Source organism: Ornithodoros turicata, chromosome 7 (assembly GCF_037126465.1).
Source record: "Ornithodoros turicata isolate Travis chromosome 7, ASM3712646v1, whole genome shotgun sequence".
Taxonomy (NCBI): Eukaryota; Metazoa; Arthropoda; class Arachnida; order Ixodida; family Argasidae; genus Ornithodoros; species Ornithodoros turicata.
This window is the reverse complement of record NC_088207.1, coordinates 51,131,380-51,158,934: the sequence shown is the minus strand read 5'-3', so window position 1 is coordinate 51,158,934 and position 27,555 is coordinate 51,131,380. Positions and strand designations below refer to the sequence as shown.

The following is a 27,555-nucleotide window of genomic DNA, read 5'->3' as shown; positions in this document are numbered from 1 at the left end:
AATACCACTTGAAATGAAGCCATTGGAATAACGTTCACCCTTGAACAAATACCGGTCTTCTGTTGCCTCACTTCCTCGTATCTCATACCTCAACCGAAGATTTGCCCACCACATGCAGACCACAATCAAGACGCAATCGATGCCGACATAAATCACAATGGATATTATTCGTTCTTTGTCTTTCACGCAGAAACCTGCACGATCCAGTCATCCGTACATATGCCGTGAAAGCCAATGGCAAACTGTCTTTCATGGTCTCGGTCATGGAGTCCCAGGCAGCCAAGCGTCCATCGCGTCTGACGCGGATAATTTTCACCTGCATTGCCCCAGCGGTAGCTGACGACTATTCATTCGTTTAATTGACGCCAGAGAGCACCTGCGATAGGAAAGTACCACAGCTCCTCCGCGATGGGGAAACGCTTGCGGGAGTCGTCGTTGTCTTCACAAGGCTAGTCAAGCGGAGACAGTGTTCGAACCACGGTGTGCCTTCTAACTGCATTCTCTACGTGGGGCTTGATGAAATACAAAAGGCAAAATATATAAGAGATCGACACGCACGACTTTGTACGTCATGGGGAATGCAGGTGGAACGCTAACCCTTTGTTGTGCGAGTGAAGCTGTAAGATATAGCGAGCGAAGCCGTACATGAAACCCCAGTTTGAGTCAGGAGAATGAAAACAGAAAAAAACATTCTATATCACAATCCTATTCGCCTTGCTACCATAATTCAAATATGCACTCGCGCAGAGCGGTTCCGAGGCGAGCTTTCCACTGGTGCAGGATAAAAGTGTTAAATAAACTATAGTTAAATAAAACGTGAAACGCCCCTTTCCTCCTCCTCCTCCTCCTCCGCATATCGAGGGCCCTTCAATGGTCTAATGAAAAAAGGGAAAGGGTGCAGGCTAGCTGGTATAGATCCATGAAGAAGACCGAGAGACACGGACACAGAAGATTGCCCTTGGTGGAACGCTGCAATGATGAGTTGGTCCAATGACCACTTTCAGAGTCCAAAGGACTTGCTGTAATTTTATATTGTCTAGCTATAGATTGTCAGCTCTGGATGTTTCTCGAATGTACTCCCGAGGAATGAGGTTCAGGAAAGCGAGTTGTTTTGAGCTGTCTTGCTGAAGATATACTTCTTTGCTCCACGAATATTGAACATAAACACACAGCCACCTATCGAACATCTAATGCCTAGGTCATTCAAGGTCCCATAAAATCTGCTCAAATGTCTGCTCTCTTGTTCGATGTCGTATTGTTTTTGTTTGTTTGTTGTTTACTCCGTGTTGGCGCCACGAAGCGACTGTGGTTATGAACGGCATATAGACGTACACAGATGGAGAGAGGACAGCAGGAAGGAGCGGGGGACGGGGGCGGGGGAGGTTACTATATGCGTCCTAGGACGACTTCGGGGGGATATGTGCCGATATTCGCCTTGAAAACCTGCCGGAAAACCCAGGGAAAACCTCAGACAGCACGCACAGCCGTTGCGGGGATTCGAACCCGCATCACCTCCCACTCTCGGCGTGGAAAGCGATCATCCTAACCGATATGCCACGTTAGCTGGTGTGTCGTATTGAAAGCAGCATGTCTGTGACAAGTCGAATTTCTTGGGAAAAGGTCCAATATATCCCCAGCATGTCTCAATCCTGAAACGCTAAGCAGCGCGATGAGAACTACACGCTAAGAAAAAAGGATGTGAAAAGGTGGTAACTTCCATAGTTACCACATAGGTCAAATATAGCGTCTGATAAAGGGTGTAAAAAGGTGGTAAAAGAAATTACCATATATCGAAATTGTGACAAAAAGGCGTACGCCCCCCCTACGCTCACCGAATCAGAAGCGGTAACTCTATCATTCGTAGGTAGCAGGAAGAACTTTGCAACCTTCTAGGCACAACATATGCGACAGCTATTAGCTCCTAAAAGGTGTAACTGCTCCATCCTTTTTTCTGAGAGTGTAGTAATTCCTGCAAACGGGAAGGACATTACGTTTAACTTTTCATTTTTAGAGGGAGGTTGCTAGCTATACACGTGCTATGTCATGCGGCCTTGGCTGTGCGACATTTTGGATCCACTTTGTTTCGTATAGACCTTTGCCTAAATTTGGCGACACTCTCTGGAGAGCGGCGCGTTTATCGCACACAGGAAGAAGGGGATATCACTTATTTCTCACAGATAGGGTTCCGAAGGCAGGATGCGTGGGACGATAACAAATATTTTCTTTCAGCCAAGGGGGAGAAGGAAAAGGGGCCATTCTGAAATCGCACAGAACCTTCAACCCCCCAAAAAGCAACGCCGAGACCATTTCGGATCCGTTTCTTCTTCCCTCGTATATTCCCTCTCCCTTTTTTGATTTTCTTGTTTGGACTTCGTTGCAAAGATTGAGAGGCGCGCACGTCAAAGGTTTTCCAAATCAGTCTCTTATATTTACGTACGCGGTAGTTATTGAGACGTCTATATTCAGCACCAGCGGCATGGCTGAGTGGATGAAAGCATTCGGTCGCAGATGATAGCTCCAAGGTCATGCTGTAGACGGGAGTATCCCGAAATGCCACCGTTAAGAATCCAGTATGCTCAAAATCCCAAACGGCGCTTGCGTAGCGTTGCTTGCGTGCCCAACTGTGGGTAGCCTCCCAACGGTGTGGTGAACTGTCAAAAAAAAAAAAAGAAGAAGAAGAAGAAGAAAAAAAATATAAACTAACCTAACCTCTGAAAGCTAACCGAACCTAACCAAAATCTAATAATTTTTTGCTGCTTGGATGTGACCGCCATGCTAAGCCTAGTTTTTATTCGTGATAATGATTTCTACTGACGTCAAAATCACGCAATACTGCGAGATTTGTATTATTCAACACTATATCATTCCGCCATTCTTCACATTAAAGCTTTCCAATTTAGAAATCTGGGATTTTGAACATCGGGGAATTTTGAACGGTGGATTCTTAACGGGGGAATATGGTGGCATCCCCCTGTAGACTGGGAGGTGACGGGGTCAAGTCCTGCCACCGGCTGTGCTGTATGATGTTTTTCTTGGGTTTTCTGGCTTACTTTTTATACGAATGTCGGCACAGTTCCACCTTAAATCGGCCCAGGACACACACACTACCCTCCCCCCCCCTCCCGCTTGTCTCCCACTCCTCGGTGTCCTCTGTCCACCTCTGTCCACTGCCGCTAATAGCCACAGTTGCATCGCGGCGCAAACCCGGAATTCAAAAAAGTCCATATATTCTGCAGTTTTGGCACCCGAAACATAAGTCTTGAAATGATTTCTTCGGCGAGCCTCCGTTCTTTACAGTATGGTATGGCGCCCTGGATGGTGTCCTCTCCGAACGACAGCGGAGTGTTGCGGAGAAGCTACCTCCGTGTTGCAACGACGTCACGCTGTTGACAATCAATGTCGACACGAAACCCGCGACTACACTCTTAAAAATGAACTTCACCGCATAACACGCTCCTAGCCAACCATAATCTCGAATGACATCGTTCTTTCCTCTGATTTGTGGAAAGTGGGAGGCGCACGCCTTTTTTGTGACACTTACGCTGTTCATAATTTAACAAAAAAAAAAAGGCGTACGCCTCCCGTTTTCAACAAATCAGGGCAGATAACGATATCATCCGAGATGATGGTTGGCTAGGAGCGTGCTATGCGGTGAAGTTCTTTTTTAAGAGTGTAATGTGACCGCCATGCTAAGCCTAACGGTATCCAAAAACCTGGTTTTTATTCACGACAATGACTTCTACTGACGTCAAAATCACGGAATACTGCGAGCTTTGTCAGTAATATGTATTATTCAACGTTGTCATCCCGCCATTCTTCATATTAAAGCATTAATTTAGAAATATGAGATTTTGAACATCGGGGATTTTAAACGGTGGATTCTTAACGGTGGAATATCGTGGCATCCCATTCTTTTTTAACCGCACAAACCTTCAATGAAACAAGTCTTCAGCTGCGTTTGAGATTTTTGCCGTGTTCGTCTCTTCAACCCAATTTAAGGGTTTTAATGGTTGTCAACGGTAGGGCCACGTCAAAGGAGCAGAATTAACAAGTTTTTATTAATTAATATTCGAACCGCGCCCTCTGTCCTCTTGCCCTCGTAGCTCTCCAATATTCCTGCAGGAATGAGCCATAAACCACCAAAGCGTCGACGAAACCGAATAATACATAAACTTCCCCGAAGTAACCAAACCCGCTATTATTCTCTACTTCACCTTTTTTCCCGAAACACCTTACGAGTACCACTCACCACGTCCACCAAGAAGAAAGAAAGAAAATCTTTACTTCGGTTCCGTGCACTATATTTTGCCTCACGAACAGTACCTTATTTACCCACCCAAAACTCCTTTCCTTTTTTTCAGAATCATCCCTTCGCATTATTCTAATTTCCTACGCATCGCTATTCCCTCATGTGTATAGGGGACCAATGAATGGCACCAATGGGGGTATTTTTGGGGGGCTTTGGTCAAAAGCATCACGCCCGATTTTTGAAGCGATTTTCGAGAGAGTTTTTGCACCGTCACCTCGGATCTCCTCAAGTACTCTCCAAGCCTTCTTTTTGAGCCCGGTGAATGAATCACTCACAGCGTCATCCAACGCGTGCTCTGTGGTTGGTCTTGCCATCCGATGGCGATGGAGGGGACGTGCGAAACAAATAGTTGGGCTACTGTGTTGAATGTCGATGAATATTACGCGGGAGGCGTACACCGGGAGAGGCCAAAACTTCGGTGGGATCGTTCTGTTGGTTTTTGGGGGGGACCTTGAACTTGAGCTTTGTCGCGTTGCACGAAGTTCACTCTAAAAACAGGACTTCGCCGCATGACATTACTCTGTGCCAACCGTCACTCAGAATTAGTGTCGGAAGATCGAAAGTGTACTGTTTTTTTTGCATCAACTAACATGACAAAAAAGGCGTACACTCCGGTTTTCAAACAAATCAGGAAATCAATCACGATATCAATCTGAATGACAGTTGGTTCTGAGCGTGTTATGCGGTGAAGTCCTCTTTTTCTAGTGTAGCCCCTTGATCCGCTAAAATTGATAAAAGCGATGTGAACAAAACAAGCCGGGACAAAACCATGAAAACACAACGCACCAACCGCTCGCACTACCAGCAAATGCTTTATTCCGCACACTTAGAACAGAACTTCGCCGCATAACACGATAGTACATGCTACCGCATGTACTCCCCTGATTTGTTAAAATTTGAGGCGTACGCCTTTTTGTGACACTTGCGCAGTTTTGTCATGTTTGTCGCAAAAAAGCTTGCGCCCCGAGCTTTCCACCAATTAGGAAGGATAGCGGTATCATTGTCGTGCGATGGTTAGTCTTCAGTGTTTTCCAAGCGTACCCACCATACTTTTTTTCTTTTTCTTCTTTCTATCCTAGCTTAACCTAAACACAACCCAACCCAACCTAACCTAACCTAACCTAACCCAACATCCAACAGCTTGGTAGCAGGAGATGGATAGTTGGTGCGTTGTAGATGGAAAACTCCTTTTTTTTTTTTTCGGATATTGCTTTTTAATCACCAAGAGCTTCACCTTCTTCACGCACGCTGAAGGCCAACATTGCACAAAATGACACCATTATCACTCCTGATTTGTGGAGAGTGCGGAACGTACGCTTTTTTGTGACAACAGACATAACTTCGTGAGTGCCACACAAAGACGCATGCCTCCCGTGTTAGACAAACCAGGGGAGAAAAAGATGTGACTCGGGATGAGGGATGGCTAGGAGCCTATTATGCGGTGAAGTTCTATTCGAAGAATGCAGTTTCTCATAAATTTCAGTTCACTGCTCCTTTTTTCCAATTAACTCAAGACGCTCGCGCTTGATAATGCCTATACGCTCATTCTATTGGACGCCGCTTACATTACAAACTGCCTTAGTTGTCTCATTTATGTGTAAGTGTTGTTGAGGTTTCGAAACAGCAGGCGCACCGCGTACCGCTCAGCTCGGTTTACACGGAGCAACAGGAATCAGGAACAAAGCATAAATATATATATAAAAAAAAACTGCTTTTTGACCGACATTGAACCCTGTGTGTAATGTGGATCGAAGTCCTTCTGGCGGTTGCCACCTGCCAGACATTTAAATGTCCCGTCAAGGACACCACATGGCTACGGCTGAAACGGTCACCGCGCGGCCAAGTCCACAAGGCCAAACGGTATACGAAGGCGCCCAGCTAAGGAGTGCCAACGCGCAGCTGTTTTCTACACCACGTGCTCCGTTATCACGTGACCTGGATGCAATAGAATCGCTGATTGATGACTTCAGAACTCGTCGTCATATTTGTATGCAGACACTCGCAGACTTTGAAAGTGATAGTAGTTCGGGTTCACCCTTTCCTTCTTCTCTCTCTCTCTCTCTCTCTCTCTCTATTTTGCGTGATGCTGCGAACAAAGATGAAAGTGGAAAGCGATGTCATGTCAAGGGAGAGAGGAATGTTTAGGGCTCACACGACACTCGAATAGAGTGCGTAGTAGTAATAAGAAAACGATGAAAAGTAAATAAGTTCGACAGTCAGTCAGTAATAAGGAGAACGAACAACGGAAAAGTTCGCCGGCGAAAAAAAAAAAAAGAAACAGAAAGCCACTTTATCGCGAATGCGAACCGATTAATTTTTAGTGCTTTGTACATTGAGGTCGTTCCGCACTGTGATGTTACAACCGCGACCACTTTCGGTATTCGCTGTGCCGATTTTCTATCAGACGCTTAAAACCTGGAATCGAAGCTCTCGGAGACTGTGTGCGTTTTCTCTCCATTCTCCGCGTTTGCGGCTGCGTTTTGCCACTAGATATGGGAATGTGTTGTGCGGTGAAGTCCTGTTTTTAGCGTGTTATGGCAACTTTATTTAAAGATGACGGGGAGTTTCATCGCCATGGGCGATACTCTACCCCATTGCTGGTGATGCTGGTGGTGATGTGTCACAATAAGGATCGAAGTCCTATTGTGTCCAAAAGAGATTTGAAGGTAAATGGGAAGTTGTTTTCGAAATGGCTATAGAAGTTTAATAAAAACCTGTTCAAAGAGGGAGGAGAAAAATAGTGTTTTTGTTTGTTTGTTTTGCACATTCGTGACGTCGCCGTAAAATACATACGACATGTATCAGAAATGTATCAACGTTAGCCGATTCATCTCGTCTTCCTCTTTATAGTGAAACCACCCGCGTTAAAATCTGCGCGGTGGTTACCGAGAAAAAGCGTAAATATGTTCCATAGGAAATACATTGGGACGGAGAGCTGGTATGTCAGCTCACGAAGACGAAAAAAAGATAAGGCCGCTATAAGTTTTCTATATAAAATATCCAGTTTCGTCTTCGTCGTGCAATATTAATGCGTCCGAGCCACATTCAGTACTTTCTTTTTTGTGTGTGTGTTTGTTTTTTCAAAGCAGGATTCGACAATCGCAGGAAATGGCAACGGTTAGAGAAGTGGATGCACAGGAGCTCCTACTCTTTCGAAGAATAAGTGGCGCCCTCGAAACAAAGGCTCTTTTCTTTTTTTTAACTCAGAAGAACCTCTGAAAGCGTTCGCGTGCGCTCCACGACGAAACGACAGGAAGGTAGATGAGGTCACTAGGGCTACATGGTCTCTGCTTGGAAGGCATTTCCTGCGCCCTTTATTTATGACCGGTTCATTATCGAGCAGTCGGTATGGAACAAGATAACGTTTATCTGAATCGTGCGCCTTTTTTGTGAAGGAGTGTCTGAAGTGGCATGCATGAGGGAGGGAGTGACTTTTGGTGACCATTAGACATGACGTAAGCAAGCACCCGAACCAATGCCAGCTATACAACAGAAGGCCCGCGCACTCTTTCAATTGACGTCACACACCTGGCCCCTGTTGGCGATGGATAGATGACGTCATCGAAAGAGCGAAGAAGAGAAAAGCTTCCTCATTGAAAGTGCGTGGCAGACGGTCCAGGGGCGCGGACGTTATCGAAAGAGTCCTCAGGCCTTCTGTTATCTAGAAGGTGTTGCATGAACTCGGCCTTTGTTTTATGTGTGCTGATTACGCAATGATTAACAACGACCCAAGCAGCACAATGTACCGAAAGTCGAGTGCAATAGGGGTGGACGGGTAGGTGGAAGGCCTTGAACAGACTTGTGAAACTAAAGAGCATTGATAAGACACATACCGTCCACCCCTATTGCACTCGACTTTCAGTGCATTGCGCTGCTTGGGGATTGTTTATTTCCTTCCTGTTGGTACTTTATCGCCTTTCAGAGTGGCGTATCCAACCCTCTCCGGATGCTTCAGCAACTGTCAGCACTCACCTAAAGGTCGCTTCTCGTCAGATAACGAAACTAGTAGTTCTGAATGCTTGAGACGGGGGGGGGGGGGGGGCGTAATGTGTGTTCGGCTCGTGTCACGTGATACACTTTCGGATTTCGGATTCGCAAACAACTATGATGGGTGATTCTCCACACGCTGTATAACTTCGCAATTCACATGTCGTCCCTAAGACCAATAATTAGTTAACCAGTCGTCACCATGAAAAAGATAAGGGCGACTACAACACGATACTCTCCACAATATTTTCTGTTTTCATTTGTTTATGACGCGCGGTGTGTTTTTTTAGACCACGGTGCACGTTATAGCTTGGACACCCTGTAGATACACAGACAGAGGGAGGGAACAAAATTTCATTCTCTCTCCCTCTCTCCACAAAGGGGTTATGTCACTTTGATTTGTAGCTCGTATATCTTCATTTATTCTGCAAGCCCTTCAAAGTACGTACGCGTCAATCTCTGACGCGAGAGGTACGGCGCATTCCCATTGGCTGTGTCGTAAACACGTGATATCATTATGCAAATGTCGTATGCCGCGCTGCGTCACTGGCGGAGGCGCATGCAGTGATGTCAGATCGATTCGAAGCTTCACTTTTGTCCGGCATCACTTGGGGTACAAGGTGCCGCGAGCCCTTTAAAGGGGCAGTGACCTAACTTAGGCCCGATGGCTGAAAACGACGGTGATTTGGACCTGGAGTGTTCGAGGGCCTGTACCTGACTATCTACGACACCTACGCAAACATTCCCCTACTGCTTATTACCCTGTACCGTACACTCTTAAAAATGAACTTCACCGCATAGCACGCTCCTAGCCAACCATCATTTCGAATGATATTATTAGCTGCCCTGATTTGTTGAAAACGGGAGGCGTACGCCTTTTTGTGACACTTATGCTGTTCATAATTGTCACAAAAAAGGCGTACGCCTCCCGTTTTCAGCAAATCAAGGCAGATAACGATGTCATTCGAGATGATGGTTAGCTAGGAGCGTGCTCTGCGGTGAAGTTCGTTTCTAAGAGTGTACAGCACGTGAATGATGCAGTGAATCGCATCTATCAAAGTGCAATCACGCCTTTAAAAGTTCGTTGCATTAATTATCACAATAAAGTCTCCGAAAGATAACCAAAATCCCCGAAGAGCAAGTCGGTAAAGAGCGTAAAAGCGACGGGGCGTGTAGCGTCCGCCCGAAACGTCGCGCGTTCGAAAAGTGACCGACGTTGCCCAATGGCATCATCATTTGCCACTCGTTAAAATCAGGCACAAAATTTTTCATTTCCATTTGACTCGCGCGAAACAAAAACATATGTGCAACGATTCTGAGATCGCTTGTCATACGATGTCCATGTGCTCCCTTGAGCTTCTGGTGTCATCTGGCCCTCTTTTGTGTCGCTGTCCGAAAACAAAAATAGTGGATGGGGGAGTATCCCTCTCTTGTGGGCTAAAAATTCCCTTTAGCTTCCAAGGTCATCAGCCATAGGCAACTCAGCTGGGATGACCAATAAGGAGTGGCTTCCTGCATTCTCCCGTTTCTTCTAAGGAACTTTTCCCTCTTATTCCGTGCGGGGAATTCTCATTGACGTGCTGTTTTCCTCGGGGAATAATTGCTTTTTCAGCTCTCTGTTGAGATATGCGGCGCGGCGTGCAACCGCAGCAAAGACATGCCGATCTCGTTAACCTTCTGATGGTCCACGCTGCATGCCCTGTTGTGGAGCTTGCCACCACGCACCACGTTTTTTTTTTTTTTCTTTGGAAGACACTTTTCTTCTTGTGGGACTCTACTGAGTTTCAAGGAACAGACAGAGTGAATGAACGACTGTTTTTTGTTCGGCCTTTAAAAGGTGAATTGTAGAGAGCCTTTGATGGTTTTGAAGCTGTTAGATGTTGGCGGCAATAAATACGAGTAGTACAAAAAAGGAAAAAGAATATGGTGACATGGTTATGTCTCCATATTTTTTACAGTGACATTATAAACAGCACCGCTATTATCATCGTTAAACACATTTGTGAATGAGCCCTGAGTCCGGGACGGCGTCGATATTCCCTGTCCCGAAATCCCCGATCTCGAAATTCACGTTCCCGAAACAAAGAGAATCAAGGAAAATTCTCGATTGCTTCGTAAGATGATATGTCGTGTTTTAAGAACACGACATTGCTATTTAACTTCTCAAATTCACGTGTTTTCGATGTGCGTCCAAGTCGTATAATCGCGAACGACAGCCACATCTTAGCAGCCTTTATAGACTTAGCCACACTCTTAAAAATGAACTGCACCGCACAGCACGCTCCTAGCCAACCATAATATCAAATGTTATCGTTATCTGCTCTGACGTGTTGAAAACGGGAGGGGCATGCCTTTCGTGTGACAATCATGAACAGCATAAGTGTCACAAAAAAGGCGTACGCCTTCCGTTTTCAATAAACCATTGCAGATAACGAAACCATTAATGATGATGGTTGGCTATGAGCGTGCTATGCGGTGAAGTTCATTTTTAAGAGTGCAGGGAGGACACGACGGAGCGCAGCATGTTGGTTAGTTTATCATTAGGCTCGTTATCATTATCGCAAGTGCGATGTTTGCATTTTTAGTCCAGGTTAGTCTCATTTTATCAGTGTTTTGGAACCATGTATATATTTGGGACTTCATCACAGGCCTGCCCTCGCAGGCCCACATTTAACTTTGTGTGCTTGGTATGTCTAATAAAATATTTTGATTGATAGATTGATTGATCGGTGTTGGCACTTTCCTGCGCGCGACTGTGCATTTTATAACAAGATCACATTCACCTACAGTAGTTTATTTTGCAACGGGGATTTTGATCACTTTATTTCGAGGTACACGCCCATAGGCCTATTACTCCGTTATTTTCGTAGCGACTCGTCCACACGAATCCAGATGAATCGGCAACGCAAGAGTATATAGTCTAGCCACGCAGTATATTATACGTATAGGAGTGAGGAGTGACGACTCTAATTGTTGTGTGACGTATATACACTCCACAACATATGGTGAACGTGACGTGCGTGCATTGGTCCCAGAGCGTCGTCCGAGTAGCGCCAACACCTGCACCTATGGCCCGGAGAACCTCGTGGGAGTTTTCTCCTGTGTATAGCGTTGTCACGGGTGACTTCCCGTGCATGCCTTCCGTGTTACGCCGCCTGTAGCCGTGTACATACGATCGTGCAAAGATGCCAGCAGGATGTTTCGTCACAAGCCTTTCTCCCTAATGACATAGCATCTCTTTATTTCGGTTAGAGTTTGCATATGTAGCCTAATAAGATCCGTGTTCGCATCCTCTTTTGTCTGGAACGGATTTAGATCTCCCGAGTGGTTGGGCTCTCCCTCAAGGGGAAAGGGTGCAGCTCGAAATAAAGTGATCGTAACCCCGTTGCAAAATAAACTACTGGAAATAAATGTTATCTCACTATAAAATGTACAGTCGGAAAATGACAAGAGCTAACTTGGACTAACCTGGACATAGAGACGTGCAGACACCGAACTTGTACTAACTGAATAATGAACTAACCAACAGGCCGTTCCGCAGTGTCCGCCCTGTTAAGCCTAACCGACGCTAAAATGTGGCTTTCGTTCGCTAAAACGACATGGACAGTCATCAAAAACCCGTGAATTTGAGTGATGACGGACTTTTAAGCACGGTGTGTCATTGTACGAAGCAGTCTAGCATTTTCTTTGTTTCGAGACTTTGAAATCGAAAATTCGGTAAAATCACCAGTAATTCGGGAATTTTGTAACTGGGAATATCGGGGCCCACCCAAATTTATTTAGGTGTGGAATATACGAGGGGCGTTCACGTCAAACCGGGACTTTCTCTCTCCTGAGTGTACAAATGGCTCCCGCTACTTCTTTTTCATCATTTTCACACGCGACAGGCCTCCGCGTTCACCACGTAGTGGTCCAAAGTTTGTGCAAAACAGAAGACACGTGCTAGACAAGATGGCCGACAACGAGGTGAGCGCGCACATCGAACAGCCAATTGTCATGAAGTTTCTCGTGAATGAAGGCGTAAAGTCATCTGAAATTCACAGAAGACTTCAGGCCCAGTATGGCTACGATACACTTAGCCGCAGCAAAGCGTTTGAGTGGTGCAAATGGTTCCGAGACGGCCGTACATCAGTGCAGGACGATCCCGGCCAGGTCGGCTCAGAGCCCAGTGTCAGAGTTCCTGAGAACATCCAACTTGTGGAGCGCCTGATCCTCAAGGACCGACGGATAACATGTCTCGAACTGGCTCGAAAGACGGACCTTTCTATGGGAACGTTGAACACTATCATTCATGGACACCTCCAGTTTCGCAAAGCCGGGCCTCATCACCAAAGGAGTCCTCCTCCTACAGGACGATGCACGCCCGCATACCGCGCATCTCACGACACGCACCTTACAGGAACTTGGCTGGGAGTTGCTGCCACATCCCCCTTACAGTCCAGGACTCGCCCCCAGCGATTTCCATCTCTTCGGGCCACTGAAGGCGTTCCTTGGGGGCCGCCACTTCAGCTGCGATGTCGAGGTCAAGAATGCGGTCCGATCATGGCTGCTACGCGTCGGTAAGGATTTCTACGCTGCTGGCATCCAAGCCCTCGTGAAACGCTGGGACAAGTGCATTAGTGCAGCTGGAGATTACGTTGAAAAATAGAACTAATTTCTCGCCTGTAAGTTCATTTTACTTTTGCGAAAAATGAAAAGTCCCCGTTTGACTTGAACGCCCCTCGTGGTTTATATTGCTTATATGTAAATGCAAGCATCTACATAAACATACTGAATAAATTGCGAAGACGCAAGCGAGCTGGTGACTGTAGAATACGCGACGAAAACCCCGAGACCTGAAGAATTTCACCGACACTCCTAACAAACCATGCTCCCGCATGACATCGCCTTTCTGCGAGAGGTTATGTAGTTACGTTAATTGTCACAAAACGGGGTACGACCGGCGAATACCACAAATCGGGAGTGGCACCGGTGTCATTCTGCGCAATGAGTGGCCTCCAACTTGTTATGTGTTGAAGTTCTTATGTGTCTTACCTTACACTTTAAAAGCAGAACTTCACCACATAGCACGGTGAAGGTCAACCATTGCACGGAACGATACCTTGATCACTCCCGATTTGTGGAAAGCGCGTAGCGTACGCCTTTTTCTGTTTTTGAACAACATAAGTGTTCCAAAAAGGCGTGCGCCTCTCGTTTTTAACCAATCAGGAGGCAGAGCGATGACATTCGGGATGGTGATTGGCTAAAAGCGTGCTATGTGTTGAAATTCTGTTCTGTGAGGCCGACAATGTCGAGCCCTTTCATCAGCAATACCATCTGTTTTCTATACTCCGAGGTACCCGGGTTCGGATCCCGGTGCCGGCTGTGCTGTCTGTGGATTTATTTATTTATTTATTTTTTCCTCAGACTCTTTCAGACATATGTCCGATTACTTTCTGCAACGTGTTGCAGCGCCGAATCGCTCGGCTATCCCCCACGTTCACTTGGTCTACACATAAACCAATACGTTGCACCTTGCCCTATACTTCTCGCGCACATCCTGTCATCGATATACGAAACTTCACGGGCCTGAATTGTGTTTTCTCCGACCTTTTCAGACGTTTTCAGCATTGATTTGTCGTCCATTTGTGTTCGCGCGCGTGTGCGAGCAGAGGTCAAACCCGAGTTTTCTATTCCCTGCAGACCCTAAACACCTGTGACTCGCAAAAAAGACAACAAAAAATCGTCACGGTTGGTAAACTCAATTGGAGGTAGATTTATTTGCTAAAGTCTTTGTGTGCCCGCATGTGCGCCTCGACCTGTTCAGGTGGCTGGCTACCCCTGCCCGGGTTATTCGCCTTATCAGTACGTCGCTCACGCGGTGTAATCCGATATTGAGCCAATTGCGCTTCAATTCCGCTCATGTGGCTAACGTGAGTTGTAATGATTTTGTGCTAATAAACGCGACACGTTCCTTTCTCGCGACGCGTATGGTCTAAGGGAAAAACGAACAAACAGTAGGTAATTAGAGGGCAGTTACAGTTTCCGGTGCCATATAGGTTACAGTTACTCCACACTCTAAGAAAAAAAGGAATAATTTTACTCCTTTTGGGGAGTAATTGCATTGCCACAAAAAATAGTCCCTTTCGGGAGTAAATGCACGGGAGTAAATGAATGTCACAGAGTGAAGACCGCATTTCACGCGCTGCTGTAAGAGTACCAGGTACATAATTGGTGCGCATGCATGAAAATACTTTGAGGCAAACCGTCAACCGTGATATATCGAGTGATATAAAATCTTGCGCCATACTAGGGCACAATTTGCGAAGAAAGATGCGCTAACTGTTTCTTACTCTGTGTGGTTGGCAAATTGCTACGTTGTATGAGTTATACAGCCTTATGTCGTTTAAATTGACCAAGGGCACATATTTACGTAGCCTGTCGCATTCAAGAGACCATTCGCAAAGTTTAGTGACAATTTTCAGTCCTGGGGAGTAAATGTCGGGACTAAATGTTGGGTTAGGGGACTAAAATGGGGAGTAATTGCAGACTAGGGGAGTAGAAGCTGCAATTACTCCCCGTTTTACTCCTTTTTTTCTTAGAGTGCACACTCTCAGAGAAAAGGGTGGAGCAGTTATACCTTTTGGGAGGCAATATTTGTCCCATATGTGTGGTGCCTAAAGGTTGCGAAGTTTTATCTGCTACCTCACTCTCTGCCACGAATGATAGGGTTACCACTTCTGATTCGGTGAGCGACGGGGGAGTACGCCTTTTTGCAGCAATTTGAATATATGATATAATTGCTTTCACCGCCCTTTTACGTCATTTATCAGACGCTACGTTGATCTAGGTGGTAACTACCAGATGGTTACCACCTTTTCACACCCGTTTTTCTTAGAGTGCACTGACCCCGAAATATACACCCGTGTACTGCAGATATAGTCGCACAATCTTAGAAATGAACTTCACCGCATAGCACGCTCCTAGCCAACCATAATCTCGAGTGATACCGTTATCTGCTCGGACTTGTTGAAAACAGGGGGCGTACGCCTTTTTTGTGACACTTATGCAGTTCATAATTGTCACAAAAAAGGCGTACTCCTCCCGTTTTCAACAAATCCGAGCAGATAACGGTATCACTTCTCACAGATACGTCGCATTTAGTCCCGAAAGAGACTAATTTATTGTGACCACAAACCTGGTCCCCAAAGAGACTAATATTACCCTTAGGGCATAGAAAAAGTGGCGCGTGCTCAAAAACGATTGTTGATTCTGGAGTCATTAAATAGGGTACATTTGTGACTAGAGTATTTAATGACTCTAGCTGATTCCTTCTGACTGGTACGTTTGACTCATTACTGATTCGTTTCCAGTTTAGTGTTTCTTTGTTTGAGGACCTGGGCTTTGCTTTCAGTAGCGTTATATTATGTGATCATGATGATGATGGTGGTGGTGGGTGTTACCAAAAACAGTATAACATGAACGCAATGCAGCGCAATCACGAGGACAAAGAAGGAACCAGGCAACGCAGGCGACTCCAGACAACTTCCTTCTTTGCCCTCGTTGTTGCGCTGCATTGCGTTCAGTATGCACCAACTTTCCGCAATAACAGTATAATATCTTCACATCAGACGAACATGCACTCTAAAAACTGAACTTCACCGCATAGCACGCTCTGCGCCAATACCATTGCCACGAATGATACACTGTTAAAACAGAACTTCACCACATAGCACGCTCCTAGCCAACCATCATTCCCAATAATATCATTCTGTGTCATGATTTGTTCAAAACAGGGGGGAGATGCCTATTTGGGACAAGATAATCTGTCCCAGATAGGCGCCTCCTCCCATTTTCAACAAATCAATACACAGAATGATATCATTCGGAATGATGGTTGGCTATGACCGTGCTATGTGGTGAAGTCCTGTTTTAACAGTGTAGGGTTATCGCTTCTGATTCGAGGAGAGAGAGAGGGGGGGGGCGTACGCCTTTTTGTGTCAATTTGGTTATACACTCTTAAAAATGAACTTCACCGCATAGCACGCTCCGAGCCCACCATCATCTCGAATGATATCGTTATCTGCCCTGATTTGTTGAAAACGGGAGGTGTACGCCTTTTTTGTGACACTTATGCTGTTCATAATTGTCACAAAAAAGGCGTACGTCTCCAGTTTTCAACTAATCAGGGCAAATAACGATATCATTCGAGATGATGGTTGGCTCGGAGCGTGTTATGCGGTGAAGTTCATTTCTAAGAGTGTATGATAGTATACACAAAAAGGCGTATGCCCCCTCTTTCCTCTAGGATCGTGATCCGCGGTGAAGTTCTGTTTTTCAGAGTGTAGGCTGCAGGACCCAGCATCCAAACAATGCTCCATTTCACGCCATGCCTTCCATGCCCAGTTCAATGGAATGGCTAAAAGGAAAAATATGGAGTTACCTCCATATCTTCAAGTTTTCTCGGTAGGACTATAAGCTGTATATTTCGACGTGTGCGTCACTCGTTCGGGGATTAGCACAAAGCTCCCCAGTCCGCTGTCACGGCATGGCTGGCTGTGACTTGCACCCACATTCACAGCAAAATCTTATCGCTGCACAATTCTCCATTATGTGTATTCACGTACTTGATGGTCTTCAACAATAACCTGCCTGGTTGCTTTAGTTTCCAAGGACGTATGTCTTAGCGTCCCCTTTCAACTGAAACGCAAACTAATAGGTCAAAGAAGGTCACGGTGGGGCTCGCGAAGGGATTTCGGATGCCAGTCGATCACTGGAATAGTTGAAGTTTAGTGTTATATGTTTCCGCTATTCAGATCCTTCTCGTCCCGACGTTGTCACTTACCATGCATGGTGGTCACGCTGTGACAACAGCATCGGTCACCTATAACAGGTTGTTCAACTGCTTCTACTGATCCTGGTAACCTCCTACAAAACGTTTTCGTTTAGAGAACCTTTGCCAATATAGTGCAGCATTACTGATGCTGACACCGTCGCTGATGAGAGTCAACATGTTATTTACTTTACTCTCTATATATGTCCCTGTATGCATTTATATAAAGCCGCTAGAACCCTAGTGCAAGGGAAACACTGTAGAAAATTAGAGAGTAAACAACAGAAGCACAGGCTCTGTCTGAGTACAAACACACACATAGCCTGTGGTCACCAGCGGACTGCTATGGCTGACACTGTAAAAAAAAGGAAAAGAAAAAAAATGGACGGACGACATATAGCACCAACTGGCAAACCTGGTCCTTTTTTTACAGTGTACACCTTGCACTATACACTCTTAAAAATGAACTTCACCGCACAGCACGCTCCTAGCGAACCATAATCTCAAATGATATCGTTATCTGCCCTGATTTGTTGAAAACGGGAGGCGTACGCCTTTTCTGTGTCACAAAAAAGGCGTACGCCTACCGTTTTCAACTAATGAGGGCAGATAACGATATCATTCGAGATGATGGTTTGCTAGGAGCGTGCTATGCGGTGAAGTTCATTTTTAAGAGTGTAGGGTTTCCATGGTTTTATCTAAATGGATCACCAAACAGTCCAGTTTTTTACACTTTTTAACAACCTGCTTCTCTGCTTTTGCTGGGCATCAAACCGCTGTTTCGTTTTTAATCCAGATCAGCTGTAAAATTTATTATGTATTAAAGTACACTAGAGAGTGACTCGACAATAAAGTTTGTAGAAGTGATCCAATGAAGTGTGACATCCACGTTGATGGAGCCAACTTACCGACGTTTTTCTTTTTCCAATTCAGTTCAATTCGATTCAATATCATTTATACGTACCTGGACTATTTCTCGAAAATGAGGGTGAAGGCTCAGCTTTGCGTGCGATATCCCGTGCTACGTTCGCATATCATTCCTTATCATACTGTCAGGTTGAAGCGTTTGAATGTCAGTAGGAGATAGGCCATAGGGGGGGGGGGGGGGGGGGGTACCTGCATTGTTTCGTTGTTATGACATTTATGTTGCCTCAATAAATTCGTACATGGATAAGTGCCTCATGGCACAATGCCGTTCGTGGATAAAAGCCTCAGCCCGTTTGTGGTAGCCACACTCTTAAAAATGAACTTCACCGCATAGCACGCTTCTAGCCAACCATCATCTCTAATGATGGTTGATGGTAATGGTATCGTTATCTGCCCTGATTTGTTCAAAAAGGGGGGCGTACGCCATTTTTGTGACAATTATGAGCAGCATAAGTGTCACAAAAAGGGCGTACGCCTCCCGTTTTCAACGAATCAGGGCAGATAACGATATCATTTGAGATGATGGTTGGCTAGGAGCGTGCTATGCGGTGAAGTTCATTTTTAAGAGTGCAGGGTCGTGCTGAAAACTGGGGGGTGGTGGGTTCGAACCCTACCAACGGCTGTGATAGGTATTTTGCGGCAAACTTTGCAGACGGATGTCGGCACAGTTCCCCCTGAAGTCGGCCCAGTACGCATATACTAACCCCTCTGTCCCCCACTTATTCCTGCGGTCCTCTCTCCATCCGTCCACGCCTGTACGCCTCTCATAGACGCAGTTGCTTCGCGGCGCTAACACAGAATAAAAAAAATCGTACTCGTAAAAGCAGGCCCACTCAATATCAATCAATACTCCATTAAAGTTTCAACACAGCTTCACATGCGTATTCTTTTCCGAAAGCACCACACGAAGGTAAAATGATCTGTCTTCTTGCAGAGATCTTTTAGAGAGAAGAGCTTTTACAAGATCTTTTTTCTTTACAAGCTCTTCTCTAATTTCGCCCCCCATTTCAAGAAAGTAAATGCCCATAACATTAGCTGCCAAATCGCCGGAACTGGTACAGCCTCGGTATCTAAACAAGGTCACTCGCCATCCTCCGCTGGTCGACGACGTCTCCAAGAAAGATAGCAAAGAAAAGTAATCACAAAGACACTCCTCTTCAATGAAAGCGTACTACAACATCTTCTGTCTCCTGCTCCTCGAGTCGTTCCTCCACGACGTCCAATCAGCGAACGGCGGTGATAGCAGCGCCCCCATCAGACCTATAAAAAGGGGGAACCACCGAAAGAGAGGTGGAGAGGTTGGTCGTGTGTTGGAAGTGGAGTGTGAGTAGGGAGGAGGCTGCTACTGCTTGCGCTCATTCCAATACGCACGCGCGTCTAGCGTAAAACCAACATGGATCTGCTGTGCACGGAGTCTCCACACTTCGGACAGACCATCCGAGCCCCAATGGATTCAACCATCGTCGGTGATCAAACTGTATTTGACAGGATGCTGGACAATCAACCGCGCTACACTGTTACGAGTGACTATTGCAAACATGTTCAGACTGAAGTGACAGATGCGATGCGGAAGGTCCTTGCACTGTGGATGTCTGAGGTGAGGACTGTGTACAAAGCTCGGTTCACGTAAAATGTAGTAGTTACTGTGCACGACATAGTGTGCTGTGATAGCAATTTTAACGATGAAAAAAAAAAAAAAAAAAGAAATGCCTGTGCCGCTGCAAGCGTCCGCGTTTATCCAGTTTTCGAGATTTTCATGGCAGCTTTTATGAACGAAACCATTCCTAAGTGAGAGAACGTGATCGTGAAATTACCCAGCTGACTTTTGAACGCCTCGCCTAATAATGGTGGTTTGTTCACGAAGCGAGCTGTGGCGTCCGATGATATCCATGCAGCTTACACAGGGTTCCTTTTTTTCCAGGTTTGCGAAGAGCAAGGATGTGAAGACATTGTGTTCCCCTGTGCCATGAACTATCTCGACAGGTATCTGGCGAGAACAAGCGTCAAAAAGTCCCAACTCCAGCTCCTAGGTGCCGTCTGCTTGCTAATGGCTTCCAAGATGCGACAGTGCCGACCAATTACAGTGGAATCACTTGTGTACTACACGGACTTTTCTGTCACAGCAGAGGAAGTGAAGGTCAGCGAAATATTTTGCATTTCTTTATTGTGGGTTCGTTCACCGTGCACGTGGCCGAGTCTGTCGGAGGTTATAGCCCTCGTGCGACATCACATGCGTTTCAGTAGTGGGAGCAATGGACGACAAAAATGCAAAGCTTGCGTTCCAAACGCGGCATCACGTTTTAGCACGCGCTCTCCATGACCAATGAGCATCTTAGGTGTGTTGCTAGGGCCTCTGGAGGATTGGAGATTGGGTTTGAGTTGGAAAACTGGATCGGTGCCTTCGACCAAAAGCTTTGGAACGAAAACCCAAGCGGGGCGTTACGCAGTACTGGAGTAACGATGCCATTTTATTAGCATTAATGAATAGCTTGAATGAATCAATAGAGAACATGTCACATTATGTCATCAAGGCGCCGTTTGAGAGTGCCTTCATTGCAAGGGGGTGTTCATTTTGCATTTAAAACTAGACGTAAATACACCGCTACGGGCAAGCATGTCAGAGGTTTTCGGAACCGGCAACGGACTTACTATATGCAGCACAGATATGTACTTATATGATCCCGATACTGACAGCTGTTCCTTAAATCCGCCCCCCCCCCCCAAAAAAAAAAAAAAGAAACGCAGAAAGATAAACTACGAATACATCTTTTCATTTCTTTTCTGTAACACGCATAACATACATGTGTGTGTTCAGGAAAGGGGGGGGGGGGGGTTTCCGAGTGGGTAACTTTTGCTGTTTGTCCCTCTTCTGTCCCACTTTTGCTCTTGGTTGCCTACACCGCAGATCAACAATGGGACCAAATGTGAGTTCGAATAGCTGACACATCAAAGTTGACCCTGATCCAGTGCAGTCCTCTTGCTATGAATGCATCTGAGTGTTGTATAAAGGCAGAAGACAATTCAGCGGATTTTACGTGCGCTGAAGCTTTTGAGCTAGACCTTCCTCTTCACCCTGATTATTGGGAATTAGTCACACATGACGTTGCAGTTAGTTACGCGGTTGCGCATTTAACTTGTAGTAAAAGTATGAGTGATTTCCGACCTTTCTTAATTCGCTTAATGGGGATTTATGTGATTTTATCCTCCAACCTGCCCTCGACCGGAATTGTTTCTCACCAGGAACCTGCAAATGTCGACCCTGAGAATCTGTAGTACATTAGAAATGAAGAACAAGTGCTGCGATATTCTTTAATTGCTCTCGGTCGAATCAAAATTAGTGCTCGTACGGAAGGGAGATGAGATTCTTCAGCTGTCCTCACTCCGCATTTGGGCGGCTGTTTCCTTACGGGTAAAGCTTGTAGTCTACCGAAATGCGGTTCTTCTTGTGATGTTCATGGAGGCGATGTCCGTTTCAAATGCTGCCTGGAAGCTTGAACTGCCATCGAAGTGGGTTATCGCATCGTTCACCTTTCTGTAGACACTTGGACCAGGGGGGATAAGGAAGTTCTCGGCGTCTTTGGAGATAACGTGGCCTGTGACAGCCGTTGAGCCAACAAGTGTATCAAGTACCGGAAACAGTGTTGCTAGCGGCTGTAACAACCACAGTTTCCAAAGCTCACCCTGCTAAATGTTGGAACAACCTCAAATCGTCTAATTGCTGATTAGGATCGTGCGATTTCCGCTGTTTATTCTTGCGCGGAAATGTGGTCTAAATTATGAGAGTCCCGGATGAGGGAAGATTTTCACGAAGTCCCGCTAGATGACGTGACACACGTTTCCGCTGGCGGTCATCTGCTGCGTTTTAGTGACTTCTGATGCAAATAACGGCGATTCGTCTGCTTTTGGACTGGAGACGTTACGATGTTATCTGCTTCCGGCCCGATGGTGGATCCACGGCAAAGATCATTAGGCTTAGCCACCGTATTGCCGATTATGGAAATACACAGGGATCGTCGATTATTCTCCCTCCGAGATGGGGGAAGTACTGAGACGTTATGCTTCATATTTCCATTCTTTTTTCATAGAGTGTTAAAGGGATTGTGACACTTTGATAGACGTGGTTCCTTTCGTCATGCACGCGTTGTACGCTCTACGAGAAAAATGAGCAATTTCCTCTCATTTTGGGGATTAAATGCTTTGCCATTACTCCCTTTCGGGACTAAATGCACCGAAGCTTAGGGAAATGCTTGTATTGTTGGGCAGTAAATTTCGGGGTCAGGGGACTAAGATAGGGGGTAATTGCAATCTAGGGGGCTAGGAACTGCAGTAGCTCTCCCTCTCTCTCTCCCCCTCTCTCTCTCCCGGTCAGAGGAGCGAGAGGTATGGCAGTTCCCATTGGTAGTCAGTAAGGAGCTTTCGGTTCCCCAAACGTCACGCAGCTGAAGTTTAGTTTCGGTTTCGGTATTGACGTTGGAGACCTGTAAGTAGATGTAGTAGCCGTGGAAGATGTTGTTGTTCCTCTTCACTTTATCCGTCGGTTTGCACCGGTGCACTTACCCGTCAACAATGTCCCATAAAATATGTTCACCTCCTACGTGTGCGAGTGAGTGGTGCAGAAGTGCAATACTTCTGTTCTGAGTAGATGCAGCTGCACAGGGCAGGATCATTGACGATAGCAAACAGACAGTGCATACCTGCACCTGCCGGGGGTCGGCCAGGCACCGTTATTGTCTAACCGAGGCTTTGATGGAAGACAACGGTTTCTTTTTTTTTTTTTTTTCGATTCCCGCTGGGGCTTCACCAAAGTGACCATTGTTTGCAAAAGAGCTGCAGATGGGATCACCACTTGAGGTACCTGAAGTTGACTCGGTTACTGCACTCAGGTTCGATTTATGCAATCACGTGCAATCGTTGCAATCGTTCTTCAACTCTAACATCTCCTTTTTTCTTCTTCTTTTACCAATCAGTCGTTCATCTTCCTTTCCTTTCTTTTTTTTTTTTTTTTTCATTTATCTGCTTTTCACGATTGAATTATACGAAGCAGACAAGAATAACAGCATGAATCGATGACCTTATACATGGTTCAGAAAGTGTTTCACAACACTGCTCCGCTCCGCGTTGGGCGCAATTAAAAAGGTTCTGACACTTTGATAGATTCGGTTCGTTACATCATGTACGCATTGTACTACACGCCGGACTACTGAAGAAAAAATAATATTATTTACATGTCCTAGCTGGTAGGATATAGAAACCCTCGAACAAACCGTTGCGTCAAGCTCTCACGTCATACGGGCGAGAGCCTCATCCATTCCTATTGGTTCCCGAAAGCACGTGACTCCGCCCGCGGCCGCCAGATGAGCTTCGGTATTCGCGGTGCTGCTTTTCTACACTCTAAAAACAGAACTTCACCGCATAGCACGTAGTGCGCCAATCATTGCCGCGGACGATAGGGTTATCGCTGTTGATTCGAGGAGAGGGGGAGACGTACGCCTTTTTGTAGCAATTACCATATACTCAAATTGCCACAAAAAGGCGTACGCCCCCTTCTCTCCTCGAATCGGAAGCGATAAGCCTATCATTCGTGGCAATGGTTGGCGCACAGCGTGCTATGCGGTGAAGCTCTGTTTTTAGAGCGTACGTGTCTATCACTCCCTTTGCTGTAAAACTTGGTGTGCAGGTTCACGTCGAAGCACATATAATTGTATAGTAGATCATCTGCATAGTGAAGGCGGTCGAACCACTGAGAAACTTCACTGTATCAGTAGTTCAAGCCAGTACTTCACTGCATCTATATCTTCACTATACTGTATATGCAGGTTCACTACGTAGAGGTTTTACCGTATTTCACATTTGCCGGGCATTATGCTTGCACTCTAAGAAAAAGGGTGTGAAAAGGTGGTAAAAGAAATTATCATATATCCAAATTGTTACAAAAAAGGCGTACGCCCCCCTCGCTCACCCAATCAGAAGCGGCAGCCCTATCATTCGTGGCAATGGTTGGCGGATAACGTGCTATGCGGTGAAGTTCCGTTTTGAAAGTGAGGTATAGCAGGTAGAACTTTGCAACCTTTTAGGCACAACATATGCGACAACTATTACACTCTTAAAACTGAGTTTCACCGCATAGCACGCTCCTAGCCAACCATTATCTCGAATGATATCGTTATCTGCCCTGATTTGTTGAAAACGGGAGGCGTACGCCTTTTTTGTGACAATTATGAACAGCATAAGTGTCACAAAAAAGGCGTACGCCTCCCGTTTTCAACAAATCCGGGCAGATAACAATATCATTCGAGATAATGGTTGGCTAGGAGCGTGCTATGCGGTGAAGTTCATTTTTAAGAGTGTACCTCCTAAAAGGTGCAACTGCTCCACCTTCTTTTTTTTTTTTTTTTTTCTAAGAGTGTGGGACGAAATGTCACAAGGCCTTTTTTAAGACTGCGAAGGACCACAACGATCAAGAGCCACACTCAGTAAGCAACGATGCACACACGGACGGTCGCCCTGTCAGTGACATTCAGATTTCACGCGGAAAGCTGTTACTAAGTCACGCACCCAAAAATTTCGACACGTACCATAGATGCCGCTGCGGTTGCCTTTCTGACCACGTAACGACATTGCGCCCTTTGACCACGAGGGCCGTTCAATTCCTTCCGGCCGTTGGCTTTTCCATTGACCGATTCAGCGTAAATGGCCTTCTGCTCGAGCATATATCACACTCCCTTCCCTACCTCTTCAAGCCGTTCTGTTAAAGCCTTTCGACCCACCACAACCGCACACAGGGAAGACCGGCTTAAAAAATATGCCCGCAAAAACTTTGCCCGACGGGGCTAGAAATGAAAAAAATGTCCGTCGTCAACCTGCCCTTCGGTATTTTTTATTGAGTGTCGCTAACCCCTAGCAGGTATTTTATAAACGCGTGTGTGCTGCGCGCATTAGAAGCCTTCGAGGTTTTTAAATATACGACGGGGGACACTTGTTGCGCGGTGACAGATGCCATAGGCATTTTCCCAAGCAAGTGGATGCGAAAGTCTTGTTGTGCAGAAGGGGGAAAAAATCTGCACGCTATTGTGAAGGCACCATTTTTATGGCGAGGCGTTGACTGCGTAAGGTGCAACGGTATACAGCGCATTGTTGGAACGGGGGAGAAAGTATTGATGCAAAAAAATGCACTTGTTCACCCATCTGTTCGCACACCGAGTTTGCACCATACATTGACGAATAGCAGCCATAGAGGTCTCAAAGAAAGCGGGGGTATTGATAAGGAATCGAATGAAACGATGGGTGAAAGAATTATTCTTACGTACATGTGTGTTGCCTATGGGCTGACCCCTACGTGGTGGTTTGAGGTCAAAAGTATTTAGATGGGTTGATTCATAAAACTTCGTGCATGTTCCTGAAGCCGAGACACGAATGATTACTATTGCTACTCCCACAAGATTAAGTAAGACGCATTTGAGGACCCGAAGTGATTTTTTTTCATCTTAGCACCGCGAACCAACTCTGGCTATGAGCGGTGCACGTGGACAGAACGCGAGAGCATAGCAGAAAGGAGCAGCACTTGGTGCAGAGCTGGGATAGTTGGTAGCCTTTAGCCATAGCAGTGTCAGCGCCATGAGACATGGACAGAAAGTAACACAGACAAGACGACGTCTTGTCTGTGTCCTGGTCACTGTCCTAACCACTTGTCTGCTTTCTAAGCGCCATGAAACAGAGACCATTCCTTCTCCGTACAGGCATGGGAGATACTTGTCCTGAGCAAACTGGACTGGGACATGGCGTCCATCTTGGCCAACGACTTCGTAGACCACCTTATCTGCTGGTTAGGAGTGACCAGGGACATGGACACAGTCAGGCGGCATGCCAACACATTCATCTCCCTCTGCGCCACCGGTGAGTTTCACAAATCGTCTGTACAAGAGATCATGGCCCGTTTCCTCGAACGTCGAGGAAATTCCTCGGTGGCGCGTGCCAGGCGCACTGCCTAAGCTACTGAGGACACCGCTGAGGAAGTTCCTCAACGTTCGTGCAAGCTGTGCCCACATCTGAACAGCAGCCATTAGTATCAGCGGTTACATTTACGGGTCTCGCGTTGATTAAAGCTTTCCGTGTGTCGACGGCCTCTCCGTGTGGCAGCAGTCCAACAGCTGTCTTATCACGTTGCACTCCCGGAATTTCATGATCGACGCCAGCCTCGTCTAGAAACATTGTTGCTCCTTGCTTCTTTGTTCTGTTCCACGTACGACGTTGTAAAATAAAAGAGCAAAATGGACTGCAGGCGCCACTGTCAGGCCGCCGCAGTGATGATATACACGTCCCAGCCAGAAGGTGAGAGATTGTTTTCTCATAGGTTGTGCCCATCACAGATGATGGATGTAATTTTGTTCGCGCCGTCTAACTCTTCCCTCGTAGAAGAGGTGAGCCCGGAAAAGTCGGCGATTTCACACATTTTTCTGTGGATTACCTCCGGCGCCGTTGTTTGCGGAATACCGCTGCATAAACTTGCGATTTCGTTGTAGCCTCTCCCGGTGTCTACGAAGTCGACTTTCCTACTAGTGCTTCTTATATGTTTACGAGATCGCTTTAAAGTATCGTGAGGAAATCTTTCGTCGAATTTTTCGGGCCTCCTTGCGTAATTATACACCGCGCTTGAAGGTCAAGTGGAACAGGAAAGGTCGCGGAAAGTAGTCGTGTGACGAAAACAAACAGAAAAACAAAGTATTTATAGTACTGAGTATAAAATATTTTTAAAAAATCTAAATAGAGTAAAGTACCTTTCGGTACCTAAGTAGTTAAGATACGTACAAGTCTGCATGCCAGAGATAAACAGCTATAAAGAAAGGTTCGTCTTTGAAAAAACAGCAGCTCCTGTCTGCGAGGAAGTAAAAAAGAAGTGTGTTTCTTTTTAGATGTTGTCGTCGGCGTCTTGTGAAGCACTGGCCGGGGGGGGGGGGGTGCAACCCGAAATTGTACCTTTGTCAGTGCATTTGGGAGAGGGAAATTAAGGGGAAATCTTCATCCCCCCATGTAAAGTCCCCATAGAATCCCTTTACGAAATATATTTCTGGCTCCGACGCTGTTCTGCAAGTCCTATCAACCCACCCGTTTGGCACGAGTTGCATTATCAATTTAAAGTCCGGCTTCGGATAGCTGTGACGTCAGCTCCAGACCTTAGCTGCGGCTATCTGTCCCCTTTCACAAACGTTCCCCCTTTCGGGACGTTCGGACATCATCGCTCATGGGCCTTCAACCCTAACCGGTTCATCGACTTCTTCCTCGTCGCGTTCAGTGAAAAAAGTCAGCGAAAGTGGCTCTTGCAAACCCAAACAACATAGCGGAGGCAAGCCAGCAGCTGTGTGCAGGAATGGCATCCCCCACACATGACCAAAAGCCCGCGACATGACTCAACCGGTTGTTGAAGCGTGGTCCCCCTCTTCTTGGTCGCACTGAAGCACGCAGCTTGTCTCTCCGTGTGTGTGTGTGTGGTGTTGTCTGGCAGGAGTGTAGGTACGCCATCATA

At 46.1% G+C, this 27,555-nt stretch overlaps 1 protein-coding gene across 3 annotated transcripts in view; it reads left to right on the top strand.

Moving 5' to 3' along the window:
• LOC135401476 (G1/S-specific cyclin-D3-like) overlaps nucleotides 1-27,555 on the top strand; it is a 74,253-nt gene that overhangs the window by 31,606 nt on the left and 15,092 nt on the right. For 2 of the 3 annotated variants that reach the window (XM_064633913.1, XM_064633911.1), the window contains exons 2-3: nucleotides 19,957-20,172; nucleotides 25,772-25,928. In XM_064633913.1, the coding sequence (XP_064489983.1) occupies nucleotides 19,957-20,172; nucleotides 25,772-25,928 (373 nt within the window). Of the gene's footprint in view, nucleotides 1-19,106; nucleotides 19,633-19,956; nucleotides 20,173-25,771; nucleotides 25,929-27,555 lie in introns of those variants that run through there. The other variant, XM_064633910.1, reaches the window with a different exon arrangement.